At 38.0% G+C, this 16,590-nt stretch overlaps 1 protein-coding gene across 1 annotated transcript in view; it reads left to right on the forward strand.

Annotated features, from left to right (window-relative positions):
- Positions 1-16,590, forward strand: part of RAB2A (RAB2A, member RAS oncogene family) — a 90,509-nt gene that overhangs the window by 24,316 nt on the left and 49,603 nt on the right. The window contains exon 2 of the mRNA XM_059394623.1: positions 8,600-8,671. Within this exon, the coding sequence (XP_059250606.1) occupies positions 8,600-8,671 (72 nt within the window). The remainder of the gene's footprint in view (positions 1-8,599; positions 8,672-16,590) is intronic.

Genomic DNA, 16,590 nt, shown 5'->3' on the forward strand with positions numbered 1-16,590 from the left:
GAGATCTTGCATTTTGAAAGCTACATCTTCTTGGAAACTTTCTTTAATTTGTTTTTATTACTAATTTATTTATACTAGTGTCTGGTCTATAGGAAGTACTCCATAAATATTTAAAAATTTTTTTTTTTTTTTTTTTAAGATTTCACCTATTCATTTGACAGAGATCACAAGTAGGCAGAGAGGCAGCCAGAGAGGGGGGGAAGCAGGCTCCCTGCTGAGCAGAGAGCCCGAAGTGTGGGCTCGATCCCAGGACCCTGAGATTATCACCTGAGCCCAAGGCAGACGCTTAACCCACTGAGCCACCCAGGCGTCCCTCCGTAAATATTTTTTTGAGTGACTGTCTCTTAACCTTTCCACCTAGCCTTCACTGACAGATTTCTCAAATAAATGTTCTATATCCCCTGTTTTCTCTTCCCTTACTGCTCTTAATATTTCTGGTGTTTGAGGCACTTACAGATTATAGTAGAAATTATTACAGATGATGTCAACAAGCCTGGAAGACTAACAACAGGAAAGTCCCAGGAGGAGGAATGAAAAATGACTCTTCATACGTGTATTGGTTTCCTAGGGCTGCTGTAACAGATTATCACAAACTTGTTTTAGGGCTTGAAACAATGGAAATCTCTTCTCTTGTAGCTCTGGAGGCCAGAAGTCCAGAATCTGGGTATCTGCAGGGCTGCTGTCCCTCTGAAGCCTCCAGGGAAAATCCTTCCTTGCCTCTTGTAGCTTTTGGTGGCGGCCTAACTCAGTCTCTGCCTCTGTCTTTGCATAGCCTGTCACCTGTATCTGTCTTTGTCTCCCCCTGTCTTTCTCTTATGAGTACATTTGTCATGTGATTTAGGCCCCAGACAAAATCCAGACTGAAATTATCTCAGAATATATATCCTAATTATATCTGCAAAGATCCTTTTCCTATATAAGGTCCCTGATTCTAGGGTTTAGTACTTGGACATACCTCTTCAGGGGCCACTCTTCCGCCTACTACAATAAGGAACCAGATCAGTATCTAATTGAATTAGTTGAGAGGATTGCTGTCTTAGGAAGGACAATGTATGGAGGGTCAATAGGATAAGAACAACTCTGAAATCATTTTATTTGAAAGAATATCATAGATTTGTGAATATTTTCTTCAGTTAATTTTAGAAGATAATGTGTTTAAAATTTTGAACTCAAGATTGGATGGGTTTGGTGGGAGAGTTGTTCCTTAGCTGTAGTTATCTTGAAGAATCCTCAATATTTTTATTAAAACTTTTTGAATTTGTAAGACTTGAAAATTTTGAGCCTTATGATAGAACTTTGAAGTAGGAATACTATATATTCTTTTTCCCATTTTACACATGGAGAAATGGAGCATAGTTTCTATATCTAATTTGTACAGGTTCACAGGTTATGAAATGATACAGATGGACTTGAACACTGGTGTTTCAACTGTAAAGCTTGTGTTCTAATATACCATGCTGAGTTTATTAATTTCCTGTTTAAAAAGAGCAGACTTTATTGTTTTTTCTTTACATGTCTTTCAATTTGGAATGTTAGTGCAAAGGAGAGTAAGATTTTCTATGTTGGCTAAATAAGCTACTGATATTTCAGTCAGCTCACATCTCTGAATGATCTGTGTTAGAGGTCTGTCATTTTTTTGGTATGACTTTAAAACATACAGTTCTGAAAAAAAACAACAACAAAAAAAAAACCCAACAACAAAAACAAAAAATAGTAGGCAGATCAGTAAAACAAGCTAGTTCTTTGAAAAGATCAGTGAAATTGATAAACCTTTGCCAGACTCCTCAGAAGAGAGGCCTCAAATAAACAAAATCATAAAAATAAAATACACAGTTCTTCAGCGGGTTACTTTTAGTCATGAGATAGGCCATTCATTCATGGAACTTTTGTTACATTTTGTTTTTGAGAGCCAAGTGTGGTAGATGAAAATACAGCCATGATTTCAGAATGGTAGTTGGACAAAACTTATCTTCAGTGGTTAGGAATTGGCTCTGGTACTTTTCATACCCTTGCTTTTTTAAATTTTAAATCCATGTGTGTTAATGATTTTTAAAAGTAGAGCCATTAGCAGTTTTTAAAAATGACGTTGAAATTGGTGGAAGTCAATTTAGGCGTAAGCAAATGAACCACCGTAGAATACTTGGCACTAGGCCATTGTTTCATATGGAGAAGGACACACTGCCTAAAAACCACTGGAGGTCTTATTAATTTAATTTTTGTGTCCAAGCAAAGAGTTCCTGAATTAGAAGCTCTGGGGTGGGCTGTAGGAATTCAGTTTAATGAATATTACTTGTAATTGTTTGGCACTCACCTGGTACCTAGGTACTCACTTCTCACCACAGTACAGTCCTACTGAGTAGATGGCAATGTGGACCCAAAAAAAGGAAAAGTTAAGGTGACATCATCGTAGGAACTCTAACAGTGGTATTATTAAGTATATTAATTTGTATTGAAGAATTAATAGCCAAAGCAGTCTTGAGAAAGAAAAAAGCTGGAGGTTTCACCATGTTTCCCGATTTCAAATTATATTACAAAGCCATAGTAATCTAAACAGTATAGTATTGGCATAAAAACAGAGACGAGGATCAATAGAACAGGATAGAGAGCCCAGATAAACCATGCATATATGGTAAATTCACCTACAGCAAAGGAGCCAAGCATATTCCGTGGGGAAAGGGCAGTCTCTTTAATAAATGTCGTTAGGAAAACTAGACAGCCACATATAAAAGCATGAAACTGGACCGCTAACTTACATCATACATAAAAATTAACTCAGAATGTATTAAAGACCTCATTGTAAGACCCAAAACCATAAAACTTCTAGAAGGAAACATGGGCAATAACTTCCTGGACATTGGTCTTGGTGATGATTTTTGAATCTGACACCAAAAGCAAAGCAGTGAAAGCAAAAATAAATGAGTGGGACTGCATCAAACTCAAAAGCTTCTACATGGCAGGGGCACCTGGGTGGCTCAGTGGGTTAAGGCCTCTGGCCTCTGCCTTCAGCTCAAGTCATGATCCCAGGATCCTGGGATTGGCCCCTGCATCAGGCTCTCTGCTTGGTAGCAAGCCTGCTTCCCTCCCTCTCGCTCTGCCTGCCTCTCTGCCTACTTCTTATCTCTGTCTGTCAAATAAATAATAAATAAAACCTTTAAAAAAACAAAACAAAAAAACCCACAAAAGCTTCTACATAGCAGAAAACCCATGGAGGTCAGTGGTTCATCCAAGCCCACCCAGGTAGTGCTTTTAACCACTACATAATGCTGACAATTCAGTCAGAACCTCTGGGGTTGAGACCTGATAACAGATTTGGTGATTTTTTTGGTAAAGATAAAAAACTTCTAGTGGGTAGAAAGTGGGAGCTACTTTACACAGAATGGTCAGGGAAGTGAGAAACCAGCCATGGGAGTCTGTCTGCATGGAAAGAGGGAAGAGAGGATCCTTGAAGGCCTTGCAGGTTCCAGATATAGAATGAAAACCAGTGATAGGATTGGGAGAGGCCACTTTTATGTTTTTTGTTTGTTTGTTTGTTTGTTTTTCTGTTTAATTCTGCTATTACATAAAACAAATGTGTTTTTTAAAACCTTTTTTGCTGGTTCCTCTCTTTCTGTGGCTCTAAGTACTATCTTATGCTGACAGTTCTAAGTTACATCTCCAACCCCAGTATCCTTCCTGAAGTCTAAACTCATATATTCTGTTGCCTACCCAGCCTTACCACTGGGATGTCTAATAAACATCTCAAAATAACTAAACTGGAATTGATAGTCCTTCCTACTCCACTTATAATTTTCCCCCGTCTTCATTGATTCTTCCATTTGATCTGGCAAAAATATTGGAGCCATTCTTAATGCAGTTCTCCCTCTCCCAAAACCCACATCCATACTATCAACAAATTCTCTTGGCTGTGCTTCAGAATGTATATAGAATTCAGTCACTTCAGACCCCCTCCATTGCTCCTGCCCTTGTCCAAGACACCATTTCTTGCCTCATTGAGAAAGCCTCCTTAACCAGCCCCTGCTTCTCTTATCTGCTATACTTAACAGGTCGTTCCCAATGTTGCAGCCACAATGATTGTTTTAGGATTTAGGTGAAATTATATGACTCTGCTCATCAAAACGCTGCAGTGAATTGCCCATTTTATCACAAGTAAATTTTAAAATTCATGGAGTCAGCGTGATCAGACCCTATGATGCCTGCCACCTCATTTCTTAGGGGCAGGGCCCTTCCTTGGTTTCTGAGCAGTAGCCATATTTGGCTTCACGACAGTTTCTCTAACACATCCCATTTACATCTTTTCCTCTAGCCATTTCCTTAGCCCAGAGTGCTCTTCTCTCAGTAAGCCACTTGTCTGTTTCCTCACCTCCTCAAGGCTTGACTTAAATCTCACCTTCCGAGTGAGAGAGCACCTCATTTAAGCACCACTCTCTTTCCTTCCCTCCAGTATTCCAGGGCCCATATATTAGCTCAGCTTTTTCTCTGTGCCATAACACATAACGCTCTGCACTGCCACGTCCTCTTCAACCCTCCATCCATCCATGTTCCCCACCTCCCCAGTATATACACACACATACAAACATGCTCACAGACATTTTTTTAAAAAAAAAAGGTTTTTTCATAGTCTCTTCTCACTCCAGAAGGACAGAGGCCTTTATCTTATTATTTACTGATATCCAAGTTATTTAGCCTTAGAACACAGTACATGCTCAAATATTTCTAGAGAGTTTGAGTTTGGGCATGCATTAGAAGTACATGTGGTTTAAAAAAAAAAAAAGAAGTACATGTGGTTAAACTAAAAATGAATAAAATGTGCTTCCTGCCTTTAGGGAGCCTGAATTACATATAGACATAGTAATAAGTGATAGTAATATTAATAGTAACAAACATTTGTTGAATTCTTTACTGAATTTTATTATGTGCCAGATACTGTTTTAAGCACTTAATGTGTGAACTCATTTAATAATCCCAATAACATATGAAGTAGGTATTATTAGACTACTTTTTACAGATTAGGAAGATGAGGCCCTGAGAAGATAGCTAATTTGAGGTTCTGTTGATAGTGATTGGCAAGGCTGGGGTTGGAACCCAAGGAGTATGGTGTGGCTTTGGAGTCAGAAATTATAACCACTGTGTTATGCTGTTCTTAAGCATTAAATGAGCTGACATGTAAATCGCTTAAAACAATATCTGGCATGAGAGAAGCTTTATATAAGTTTATCTGTTGGGAATCATAAATTTTAAATATTTCAAGGTTCTTGACTATATAATACAGTTACAAAAACATGAAAATATTCATTGGCCACTTTAAGTATTCTTCATTCAATTATCTTTTCTAAGTGTCTCCCCTCAGGTGACTATCATTTTCTATGAAAATGAAGGATGAATCCATTCCGAGTCCCACAAAATATATAGGGTTTCATCAACTATGTAAAAATGTTAGAGCACTGCTTGGATTCCATATAATGCCATTGATGAATGGGGATCTGATATTTACACTAATAAATAGCTGAACAAGAGGAAAGATATGGAGCATGCTTTTAAAGAACTATCTGAATATTAAGAATTAAGAGAGGTTCTTGGGAAAATTGTGAACAAAATCTTGGAGATTTTTGCAAAATTTATACTATAAAAAAGACAAGTATTAAATTAAGGATTTGCAAAGGATGCAAATTACCCTGAACCTCTAACTTGAAAGATACTTTGATTACCTGAAGGTAATCAAATCTTCTTAAAATGAAGAACCAAACAGCACACCTTTTCTATACGCAACTAGCAGAATAAATGGTATTAATTTATCAGAATAAATGGTATTAATATCACTAAAGCAATAAATATTCTGTTGTGAGGTAAGGAAGTTTTTTAGGCTCTTATATCACTTACATGATTGCCAGTCTTTTAGATGATTCTTGAGGTTTCTCCATAATAAAAAATCTGTGATTTCTAATTAATCTTAATTTTTTCTAAAAATAAAAATGAAGAAAAGACACAGAGAAATCTTAAATGCATCTTATGAGTGAAAGAACCCAATCTGAAAAGGCTATATACTGTTGACTCCAGCTAAATGACGTTCTGGAAAAGGCAAAACTATGGAGACAGTAAAAAGATTAGCATTTGCCAGGGACTGAGGGTGAGAGAGGGACTAATAATCAGAGCATTGGGGATATTTAAATAAGTGGAACTCTTCTATAAGATACCATAGTAGTAGGGGCACCTGGGTGGCTCAGAGGGTTAAGCCTCTGCCTTCGGCTCAGGTCATGATCCCAGGGTCCTGGGATAGAGCCCCGATTCGGGATCTATGCTCAGCAGGGAGCCTGCTTCCTCCTCTCTCTCTGCCTGCCTCTCTGCCTGCTTGTGATCCCTGTCTGTCAAATAAATAAATAAATAAAATCTTTAAAAAAAAAAAAAGACACCATAGTAGTAAATACATTATACATTTGTCAAAACCCATAGAATAGACAACACCAAGAGTGAGCCCTTACGTAAACTATGGACTTTGAGAGTGATAATTATGTGTAGGTTCATGAATTATAGTGAGTCTTATGGCTCTGGTGTAGATAGTGGTGGTGGAAGAGGCTGTGTTCCCGTGCGGCAGGACGTGTATGGGAACTTTTACTTTCTGCTCATGCTCAGTTTTCCTGTGAAACCGAAAACTGCTCTTGAAAATAGAAAGGGGGGGATGTACTGCCTGGGTGGCTCAGTCAGTTAAGTGTCTGCCTCTTGATTTCAGCTCAGGTCATGATCTCAGGGTTGGGGAGCCTGCTGAAGATTGTCTCTTCTTCTCCTTCTGCCCTCCCCTCTCCCCCGCCCCAACTCTGGAAAAAACAACAACAAACCCTTGGGGCTGACTGTCAGTAAAGCCTATGGCTCTTGATCTTGGGGTCATGAGTTCAAACCCCACATTGAGGGGTAGATTGTACTTTAAAAAAATTTTTTTAATCTTATAACCTAAAGGTTCATATCTCAGATGTTTGCTAATTTTACTTTCACACTTAAAAAATAATAATTTTTCTTTCTAGCCTACATCTGAAAGGCTATTCAGAGGAGCTAGAAATCTGATAAAATGAGTTTGGCTTTACACCTTTTGTAATGTAAAAGAAGAAATTATGGATAAAAGAAAAGAGAAGAAAACTAAGATAAAATGTTTTGAAATTCCAGTTTATTTTTAATTAAAACATTTAGAAAACTTTGAACAAATAAAGTATTTCCAAAAGCATAACCACACACACACATATTTCTTTGATTTGTTTACTGAGCATTTTGACAGTCTTTGTAACATTTGATACTAGGGTTAGTCATTCAGTGAAATCATTAATTGCCTTATCTCTGCCATAAGACAGCAAGATAGTCCTCATCTTCTCTCATGGAGGTTATAATCTAGAAGACCTTGAACAGCTTAGTTTAAGTGTCACTTCAGAAAGACCTTCTCCAGCCCTTCAGTCTAAATTAATCTTGTCACTCGTCCTCATAGTGCTCTCTTCTTTCAAATGGCAGTTATAATTATTTCAAATTACAGTTCATATAGATTGTCACTAGTAATGTTTAATTTTTCTACCTATACCCGACTATAAGGAAGGAAGCATTCCACATGATTGTATCCTCAAGTCCCAACTGCGGAGCACCATTAGCATTCAGTAAAGCCTTTTGAGTGCAAGAGTAGACGAAGTGCAGGATGCTCTTGAGTAAGCAGACTTGGTCTAGTGTGAAAATAAGGGCCTGAGAATGAGTAGGAAGATGATAGGGAGTTCAGTAACCAGTTCTCACATGGTGAGTAGGGTGAGCACAGAAAATCTATCTTTAATTAGGACTGTGGAAGTTATTCATGACCTTAATGAAGTGAAATTTGGTGATAGAGTGAAGGGATGCAGTTCAGATTAGAGTTGATCCTGGGGATGCCTGGGTGGCTCAGTGGGTTAAGCATCTGCCTTTGGCTCCGGTCATGATTCTGGGGTCCTGGGATCAGGCTCCCTGCTCAGTGGGAAGTGTGCTCCTCCCTCTGCCCCTCCCCTTTCCCCTCTGTCTGCTCAAGCTCTCTCTCTCAAATAAATAAATAAACCTTAAGAAAAAAAAAAATATTAGAGTTGATCCTGAAATGAATTAGCCAGAAGATAGAGCAAAGTAGATCACACACATTTAACTGCCAGTTTGTTTGTAGGAAAAGTAAGATGAATTACAAAAAGAGATAACTTTGTTTTTAATATTTTCACTACTACACAAAAAACAAAGTGCATGAACTTAACCTTAATTGCTAGAGTACTATAGTACTCTATAGTAGCTAGTAGCTACTACTCTATAGTAGCTAGTAGTACTAGCTACTAAGGGGACCTGCTTGGTTGTCTCCTAAGAGTACCTGCTAATTCTGTCTTTCAGATTAAAATGTCAAATGAATAACAAAGGATGAAAAGCTGTTTTGGATTGGTTAAGACCTTCCACTTAAATCATCGATCCCATAATTTCCTATGAAATCAGAGCTCTGAGATTTTGTGGTAGATTGTTTATAGAGCACCAAAAACCCTAGCTGCATCTTTTCTGTGTGCTTTTGTTAAGTGTTTCTTAATTTGGGGGAGTTTTGTCTCATAAATTTTTTTTTTTTTTTAACTTTCAGGTGTTGGTAAATCATGCTTATTGCTACAGTTTACAGACAAGAGGTTTCAGCCAGTGCATGACCTGACTATTGGTAAGTTTTATGCAAGAGATGAGAAACGTTCAGAAATTTTGGGCAGTAGAAATAGAATGTGCTAAAGGGGGTCCATTCTATTAATGATGAATCAAAAAGAATCTGTGAAACTAGATTTGTTGCTGCACAGTTTCATCCCATCACTTTTTGAAAATGTATAGGTATGGTAAAAATATTATCCAACTTTGTAAAAGTGGTCAGAAGACAACAGGAAGATATAAATATTTAAGATTGTGATTGTATTTAATAATGAAACAAATAATTGCAAGACAGTATAAAATATGGGTATGATCAGAGACTGGACCAGCTTGCCAGAGTTCAAATCAAGGCTGTGCCACTAACTAGCTGCCAGCAGTCATTTTTAGTGTCCTGTGTATTTTTAGAATACCAAATCAAACACAGAGTTTGTTAATCAAGTTATTTAGATGACTTAATAGTTTTTAGCCAAGCCACATGTACTTTGTGGAGGTATAGAAATCTTTTTCCAAGTGGCTGCTATCCATGAGAAAATTCAGATTCCATTTTAATTTTGCTAGTTGTAAGGATATACAGTAACGAAGGGTAGAACAGGTACTGTTGTTTCATGCCGGCCCTTATTTCATTTCATAGTTTACCTTCAGTGAGCCCAGTTTTGTGTAGGATCTGCTCTTTGCCCAGATGGTCTAAACCTGGGTAGCTCTCTCTTAAGCCTGACTCGGGCCTGACACAACTAGCCACACAGTTGCTTTTAGTATAGGGGACTAACCAAAAGTATGTCCCCTTCCATGAAGCTTTCATATACATTTCTGAGGGTTGTGGTACACCTGATGGAGAGGATGGCCCCAAGCCTGCTGTCAGAAATCAGCAAGGCCTGTGCCTGTGGAGAGAGAGAAGGAGATGGACCAAAGGGAGTTGTTTGCAACTGTAACTCCCACAGGTGTACCAGATGGGTCCCCTCTGGGTTTACTGGTGTGTGGTTGTGGGAGGTCAGAGGTTAAAAGCAAAGGGAAGCCAAGCATCTTCTCTCCTCTGTCTGCCTGGGTTAACTGTGTGTCCTCCAAGACTCTAGCCCCAGCCTCTGATGGTGACAGGCCCACTGATGATCTGGCTTATAAGGTCTGCCAACCCCAGTTTCTCTGTTCCCCCAGCCTCGGGATGGTAGCACTTCCCCGCACGTGCTAATCTCTCGGCTTCTTCACCATTCCTTCGTTGAGCTTCTTAGCTCTTTCTTTCCTGTAACAAACTCCCTACATTAAATTCCCTTGATTTTAAAACTTTAATATGGTTTGTGTTTTTCTGGTTGGACCTTGGCTGCTACACCTTATGACACCATCACAGCAATTTATTTTTCAGGTTATTAACATGTATTTATTTTAAAGGAACATTGGAAAGTTTGCCGTAATAGGTGTAAGACATTATCTTGATTCTGCTGCATACTTTCCTTTGCCTGAGGAGTAGAAGAGGGTGAAAAAGCTAAGGTCAGGTCCTGACTAAGAAGTATTAAACAGTCAAACAGAGGAAGTAAAAGACAAGGATGAGTCGATGAAATACTCCTCGCCCTTTGACTACTCTCTCAATGAGAATTGTTAATGTAGGAATCAAAGAAGCAGTGAAGCAGTTTCCTGAGAGCTTCCTGGATCCAGTTACACTGAAGCTCAGGACTAGAGCCTTGCTACTCAGGTGTGTTCATGCACTATTACACTGACCAGCAGCATCAGTATTCTCTGTGAGCTTGTTCAAGAGTCTACAGAGTCAAATTCTGCATTTGAACAGGATCTCCAAGTGATACATCTGAAAAGTTGGAGAAGCATTGGAGCAGTGGCTTTTAGATACTGATTACCCAGCTAGGAATTTGTTTTGTATTGTTGACTTATGTATGCATACATGTGAGCCCACCCTCCCGCACACATCCTAGCCTCTCAGTTGCTTTACTTCCTGTGATCTTATCTCCCCCTCTCCCTCAGCTACTCACTCCCATAGTCACACCCAGGACCTGGTCATTACCAGTGCCTGGAAGCACTCCAGAATCTCAGTTTCATGCATTTGGCCTTTTGACTCTTCTCCTGTCCTTCTAACTTACACCCTCTAGTTGCTCTCCCTAATGATTTATTTGCCCCATCGGTCCTATAATCCATTGATCCTGCTATCTTTCTACTCTGACCCCTCTGGGAGTCCTGCTTCCCTCCTTACCCAGCTTTAATTCTAGCCATTGTAATTATGTCATTATAATCACTCCCACATGTACCCTCAATCCCCCACCCACTCCTTTGCTCCATCACATGCTTATGGCTAACCCATAGGTTAAATCCGGCTACTTATTCTATCCTGCTTGGAGAAAAACGCAGAGCCATGCTAACTAATCTCATAGTAATTTCTTAGACACTAATTTCTAACTGCTTGACAATTACACCTTATTTCCAGTCCACTCATTTTCCACTGTCCTGTACAACTGTGTTATACCGTCTTGCTCTTTAAGAATGCACTACCTTCCCTATCTTCACTCTCAGATAATAACCTTCATCTATTTCAGAAAATAGAGTCAAGCAGAAGAGCCATTTTTACAGGTCTCCATCACCACATAGACTCACCAACCCTCACCACCACCTACCAGGAACTCATAAACTCCTCCTTTTCCTTGCTACCTGGATGAACCAGGAGTCGCTAGCCAAGGCCTGCTCAAGAACATGGCTTGGCAGTTCTTCATTCTCCCAGGTGTCATTCATTTATCCCTTTTTGATTGTCATTTTTCATGACTGTTATCTTTTTCAGCTTTCAATCCTTTTGTTTCCTTTTAGCAAAAGTCCTCAGAAAGAATTGTTTGTATTTTCTGTCTCTGTTTTTTCTCCTCCCCTCATTGTTTTTTGAATTTACTCCAACTAAGCTCTCTCCTCCCCATGTGCACATATCCAGCTGCTTCTTCAACATCTCCTTTCTCTTAGATGCCTAATAGGCATCTTCAAATTTAAAATTGCTCTTGATTTTTTTCCTCCTAGATCTTCACAAGTGTACCTGTATGCACACACACACACATACCCTCATACCCATCCTCTTGCCTAGATTTGTTTTTCTCCTTAACTTTTTATACAAGTGATTATAAATGAATATTGTCTGCCACTACTATAGAAGTAAAGTTCATGATAACAGATCTGTTTTGTTCATTGCTGTATCTCCGGGGGCCTGGTACATATAAAGGGCCTATAAATGTTTTCTAAATTTAGAATATACTATCTGGGGAGAAAGCTTCAGAAAGTAACATTTAACATTACAGTGCTTGATATATGCATTTGTCTAATGCTGTTTAATTATATTGTGTAGAAATAATGCTTATTACAACCCACTAATTCCCACTGTGTTTATTTGGCTACCTAGTAATAGACAACTTGACAAACACTGATCTAGGGGTCAGACCATTTATATGTTGATGCCACCTTCCTGCCTATCTCCCCCAAGTCTTTAAACTAGTCATCCTATAAGAAGTGACTGCAAGGAGTCATGGGGGGAAGAGGTGGTAGAATCAAAGCATTATTTCTTGTACCTGACTTCCCACAAATCAGTTGAAAACACACCTCTCTTATTTGGGACTCAGTTTTCAGAGATAATTCGAGTTACCTAAAATAACATTGCCAAGAGCTAGGAAGGTAGCTTAGAGGACCTGTGAATATCTAATTTAGATCTCACAAAGTCTGTGTTATCTGAATAATAAAATGTAAATGTATTTTCTTGAGAGGGTGTGGTTATTATGAAAACATTGTTAAAAATCCAGAGAAAGTTAAATTTCCCTTATGACTTGTCTTTGGCCTTCATCATCCACTGTTGTGTATGTCACCTTCTAGAGTTTTAAAATGTATCCATAAACACATGGAGCTGTTCTGATTTGTACTCCCTCTGTGGGAGTACTGAACAGAGTACCTGGTTCTGCTCATCCTTGCCCTTCTCTGCTGCTTCTGAGTTTTTGCTCTTTGTGAAATAGAGAAAAGTGTTTTTTTTTACTTTCCAGTTCCTGAATTTTTCGTGAGGCTGAGCATTTTTCTGTATGTTTTAGAACTGCTTCTATATCTTTTCTCTTTGAATTAACCTGTTTTTATCTTCGCCTCTTCTAATACTAGTTTGTGTTTTGTTTTATCGCTCAGATCCTTTGATGTTTTTCTTATGACTTTCAGGCCTCCCTAAGGAAGACTCCCCAATACAAAACTTATATAATATTCTCTTAATTATTCTTCAAATACTATAAATTTGTACCCTATCTGGTATATGGCCATGTATATGATTTTCTTTAATCTGTGTGTCCCCACACCATTAATTAAATAAGCCATCTTTCTTTCCCGTTTGAACAGGAACCTTTATCATATGCTAAATCTCCATATGTAAGCAAGCCTGTTCAGGGCCTCTCAAATCTATTCCATTTATGTTTTGGGGGGTTTTTTGTTTGGGTTTTTTTTCCTCCTCTATTTCATGAGAAAATATCACATGGGTATTTACAGTAATTGTAGTCTACTTCATAAGTGGTTGGCATTTTTTCCTATTCTAAGTTTTCTTGATCATTCTTGTGAATTCATTCTTCCAAATGAAGTGTAGTCTCAGTTTGTCAAATGCAAAATTTTTAGTGAAGTTCTTAAAGTTTGAGAAGAATTTTATTAAATTCATTGGTTAACTTGGAGACAATTTATGTTTTTAGTATATTAAAATCACCTATTTATATACACATGTGTTTGCATTTTTTCCAAACTTTTAAGTGCCCTTCAGTAAAGTTTAACGATTTTCTTCATACAGACCTTGTGCTTTCTTTAAGTTTATTTTGGCATATTATATATTTTGTTACTGTTGTGGATAAGGTTTTTTTTTTCACCATTATTTTTTTTACTTAGTTTGCATGCTCTGGATAGACTGGTCTTATCTGTAAGTCATAATTTTTTCTTTGGCTACAATTTGTACCTTTTAGTTTAGTTTTTGTAATTTGTGACCTAAATCTCTAGAATAATTTACAAGTTGAGGATGTTATAATCATTTTCTCTGTAATTTGAATTCCTTTAGTGGTTTACCTTTGAGTATGGCATATGCTGTTCACTTTTCATAGAAAATTAGGAAAATCGCTCTTTAATATCTAGTTTTCCCCTTGTTTCTCGAATTAGGGGAATAGAGCCTTCTTCCCACAAGTCTCTGTTTTGAACATCCATAACATCTATATCCCAGAACACGTCCCTGTGTTCTCTCTGCTTTGGCACCCCGTGATCACCTGGCCCTAATAGGTGGCCCTTTCTCGACAGGCTGTCATCATTAGTTTATATGTGAATGGTGATTTAGAAATTTTGGTGTATAGTATAGAATAATAATAATAATAGCTCATATATACTGAATACTTACAGTATGCCAGACACTGTTGTATTTTGTGTATAACCCTTTTAATCTTGAAAAAAATCTTAGGAGATGGGTATCATTAATATCATTTTACAGGTAAGAAAACTATGACACAGAAGCAATTTAACAATTTGCCCAAGGTTCCACAGTTAGTAGGTATCGATCACTGAATGCTCAATAAATTGTTACTCTGCAAAGTTTCAAGTTCTTACGATGTAAGGATGATAATGATCTAGAGAGAGTTAAAAAGTGTATGTATTTACATTCAGAGTATTTTGTTCTGGAAGGTTTCAAGTGAATAACCTTTCTGAAAAAATCAGAATCTCTCCCTAACAATGTCAGGTAAATGAGGCCTTCTTGCATTTGGCTCCACAGACAATTTCTCTGGCAGCCAAATTGGCTGTTAATTGAAAATGTATCTGGAAAGAGAGCCTCAAGGGCATAGGGGATGATGGTTTATCCCTTGGAAAAAAGATAGGGAAAATGGGATTTTCAAGCATATGTACATACTTAAGGAAAAAGATTAAAAAATTTTAATAATGCAGAAGAGAAATTGGTTTTCAGTTTTTTGTGTTACCGAATCTTACAGGACTTTCAGGTTTCAGTATTTTCTTTTGCTGCATCGACTAGAAAGGTAAAACCCATGTTGAGCCCAGTTACAAGTAGGTAAATGAGAAAGAATTATGGTTCTGAAGCTGAAATCAGATTCTGTTTCTGTTTCATTTCAAACAACCTTTATTACTTTGAATAAAGAGATAAATGTACCGAAATGCAGTTGTGGCTAGTAAGTTAAACAAAAGGGGATCTATATTAGAATACCTCTGGTTTTATATAGAACCTGCAGAAGAGGGAAGCCTTGGTCTTGGGCAGGAATGAAGCATCTGAGGGTCCAGGAAGCAGGGGCCGTAGCTGCTGTCTTGCAGCAGTAAAGCTGTCGGGAGCCTTTCATCTGCTGGGACAGAATGCATGCCGGTCACTTGTCATATCTGCGTCCCTCTGCTCCAGATGTCAGTTCCCGAGAAGGAGCATCTGCTTGCCCTTGTTTGCCTTGCCTGTCCAACCTTGGTATCCATCCAAGGGTCTATTTCTAGTTTTTTTGGTTTTGTTGTTGTTGTTGATTGTCAAATTTGACATTATATATTGGGTTGAAGAAATCTTTAATCCCAGTGAACAGTGCAGCATTTTTAGATTATGGTTAAAAGCTCACCTCTGACAATGACAGGAAAAACAGGATTTCTATCTCTAGTTTATGGCTAGAAACAATAGAGTCATGAAAAGACTCCCTTTTTAGTTGGTTAAATATCTAGCTGTGTAGAATTTTGTATATTAGTACGTTCCTTTTAAATATTAACACCTCAAAGAACATTTGTGTGGTATTTAGCCACTGGTTTCCTCCCCTCAGCTCGTTCCATTTTCATGTCATTAATGGTAAGCTGGTGGATGGTTGTTTTGGGTGTCTCCCACCCTGTGGCACAGAATACATGTGAAAATATGTATGTATATATTTATATGCATTTGTAATGAGTCTTTAGATAGGTAGATAAAAAATGTTTTTATATGGAATAAATTTGGAATTTTGCATTTTTCATTCTAGTACCTCATGACTCCTGGGGCCTCTTCTTTATTTCTGAGTCTGAGAAACGGACCATTAGTGTTTTGATATTGACTATGTCTCTCAGATGGAATCAGTATTAAAATGCAGACTGAAACCTTCAAGTTACATATCCTGAAAGAACAAATTACCTGTCTGTCCCATCCTCCTGATCGCGGTTGGGGGAATTACAGGAAATGCTGAAATGGAATTCTGACACTGGGCAGTGTGCCCTTCTCTGGGCAACTAGAAGCTGTTTTTCTGCCAGGATGACATCTGGTTTCTGAGGACCATGTGTGTCTTCCCTTCACCCTGACTCTGATCTAAATACTGATAGAGCACACTCCAAGCAGTAATGACTTGGTGTAATATAAGTGATAGACTTCTTTCAGCATCTCCTTCACAGCTGTGTGCTGTACCGAAATTATCCCCTTTTTTCCTCCTCCTCCTGTTTTGATGATTGCCTGAGTGCTTTCAAAAAGGATGACAAATGAAGGAAAAGAGCCAAAGTAGTTAACTTACAAGTGTAAAGTCTGTACTCCCTTTGACCTGCAATTCTATTTCCTATACTTTGCCTAAAATCATAATCATGGGCTGAAAAATGTATGCAGAAAATTCATTTCGGTTTTAACTACTTAGTGAAAATTTGGGAATGACCTGAACTTGTAGCAGTAGAATACCAACTCAGTAAAGTTGGCTTATTATGCAGCTATCAAAAATAATGACATAGCTTTATAGATTTATTGATTTGTAGTGAGATTTGTGATATGGAATAATATTTATGTTATTGACTGAAAAGCAAATTAGAGAACAGCATTTCTGTGCTCCCTTTTATATAAATTGTACACTTCCTTGTATATACACAGAATATGCTACTTCTGGAGCAATGTCTGGAAGTATGTTTAAACAGTGGTTCTCTCTAGCTGGTAGATTTAGAGGTTTCTTTTCTAGTTAATAACCCACACTAGGAATCAAAACTGTGATGCTGAAATCC

This window comes from Mustela nigripes, chromosome 3 (genome assembly GCF_022355385.1).
Source record: "Mustela nigripes isolate SB6536 chromosome 3, MUSNIG.SB6536, whole genome shotgun sequence".
NCBI lineage: Eukaryota > Metazoa > Chordata > Mammalia > Carnivora > Mustelidae > Mustela > Mustela nigripes.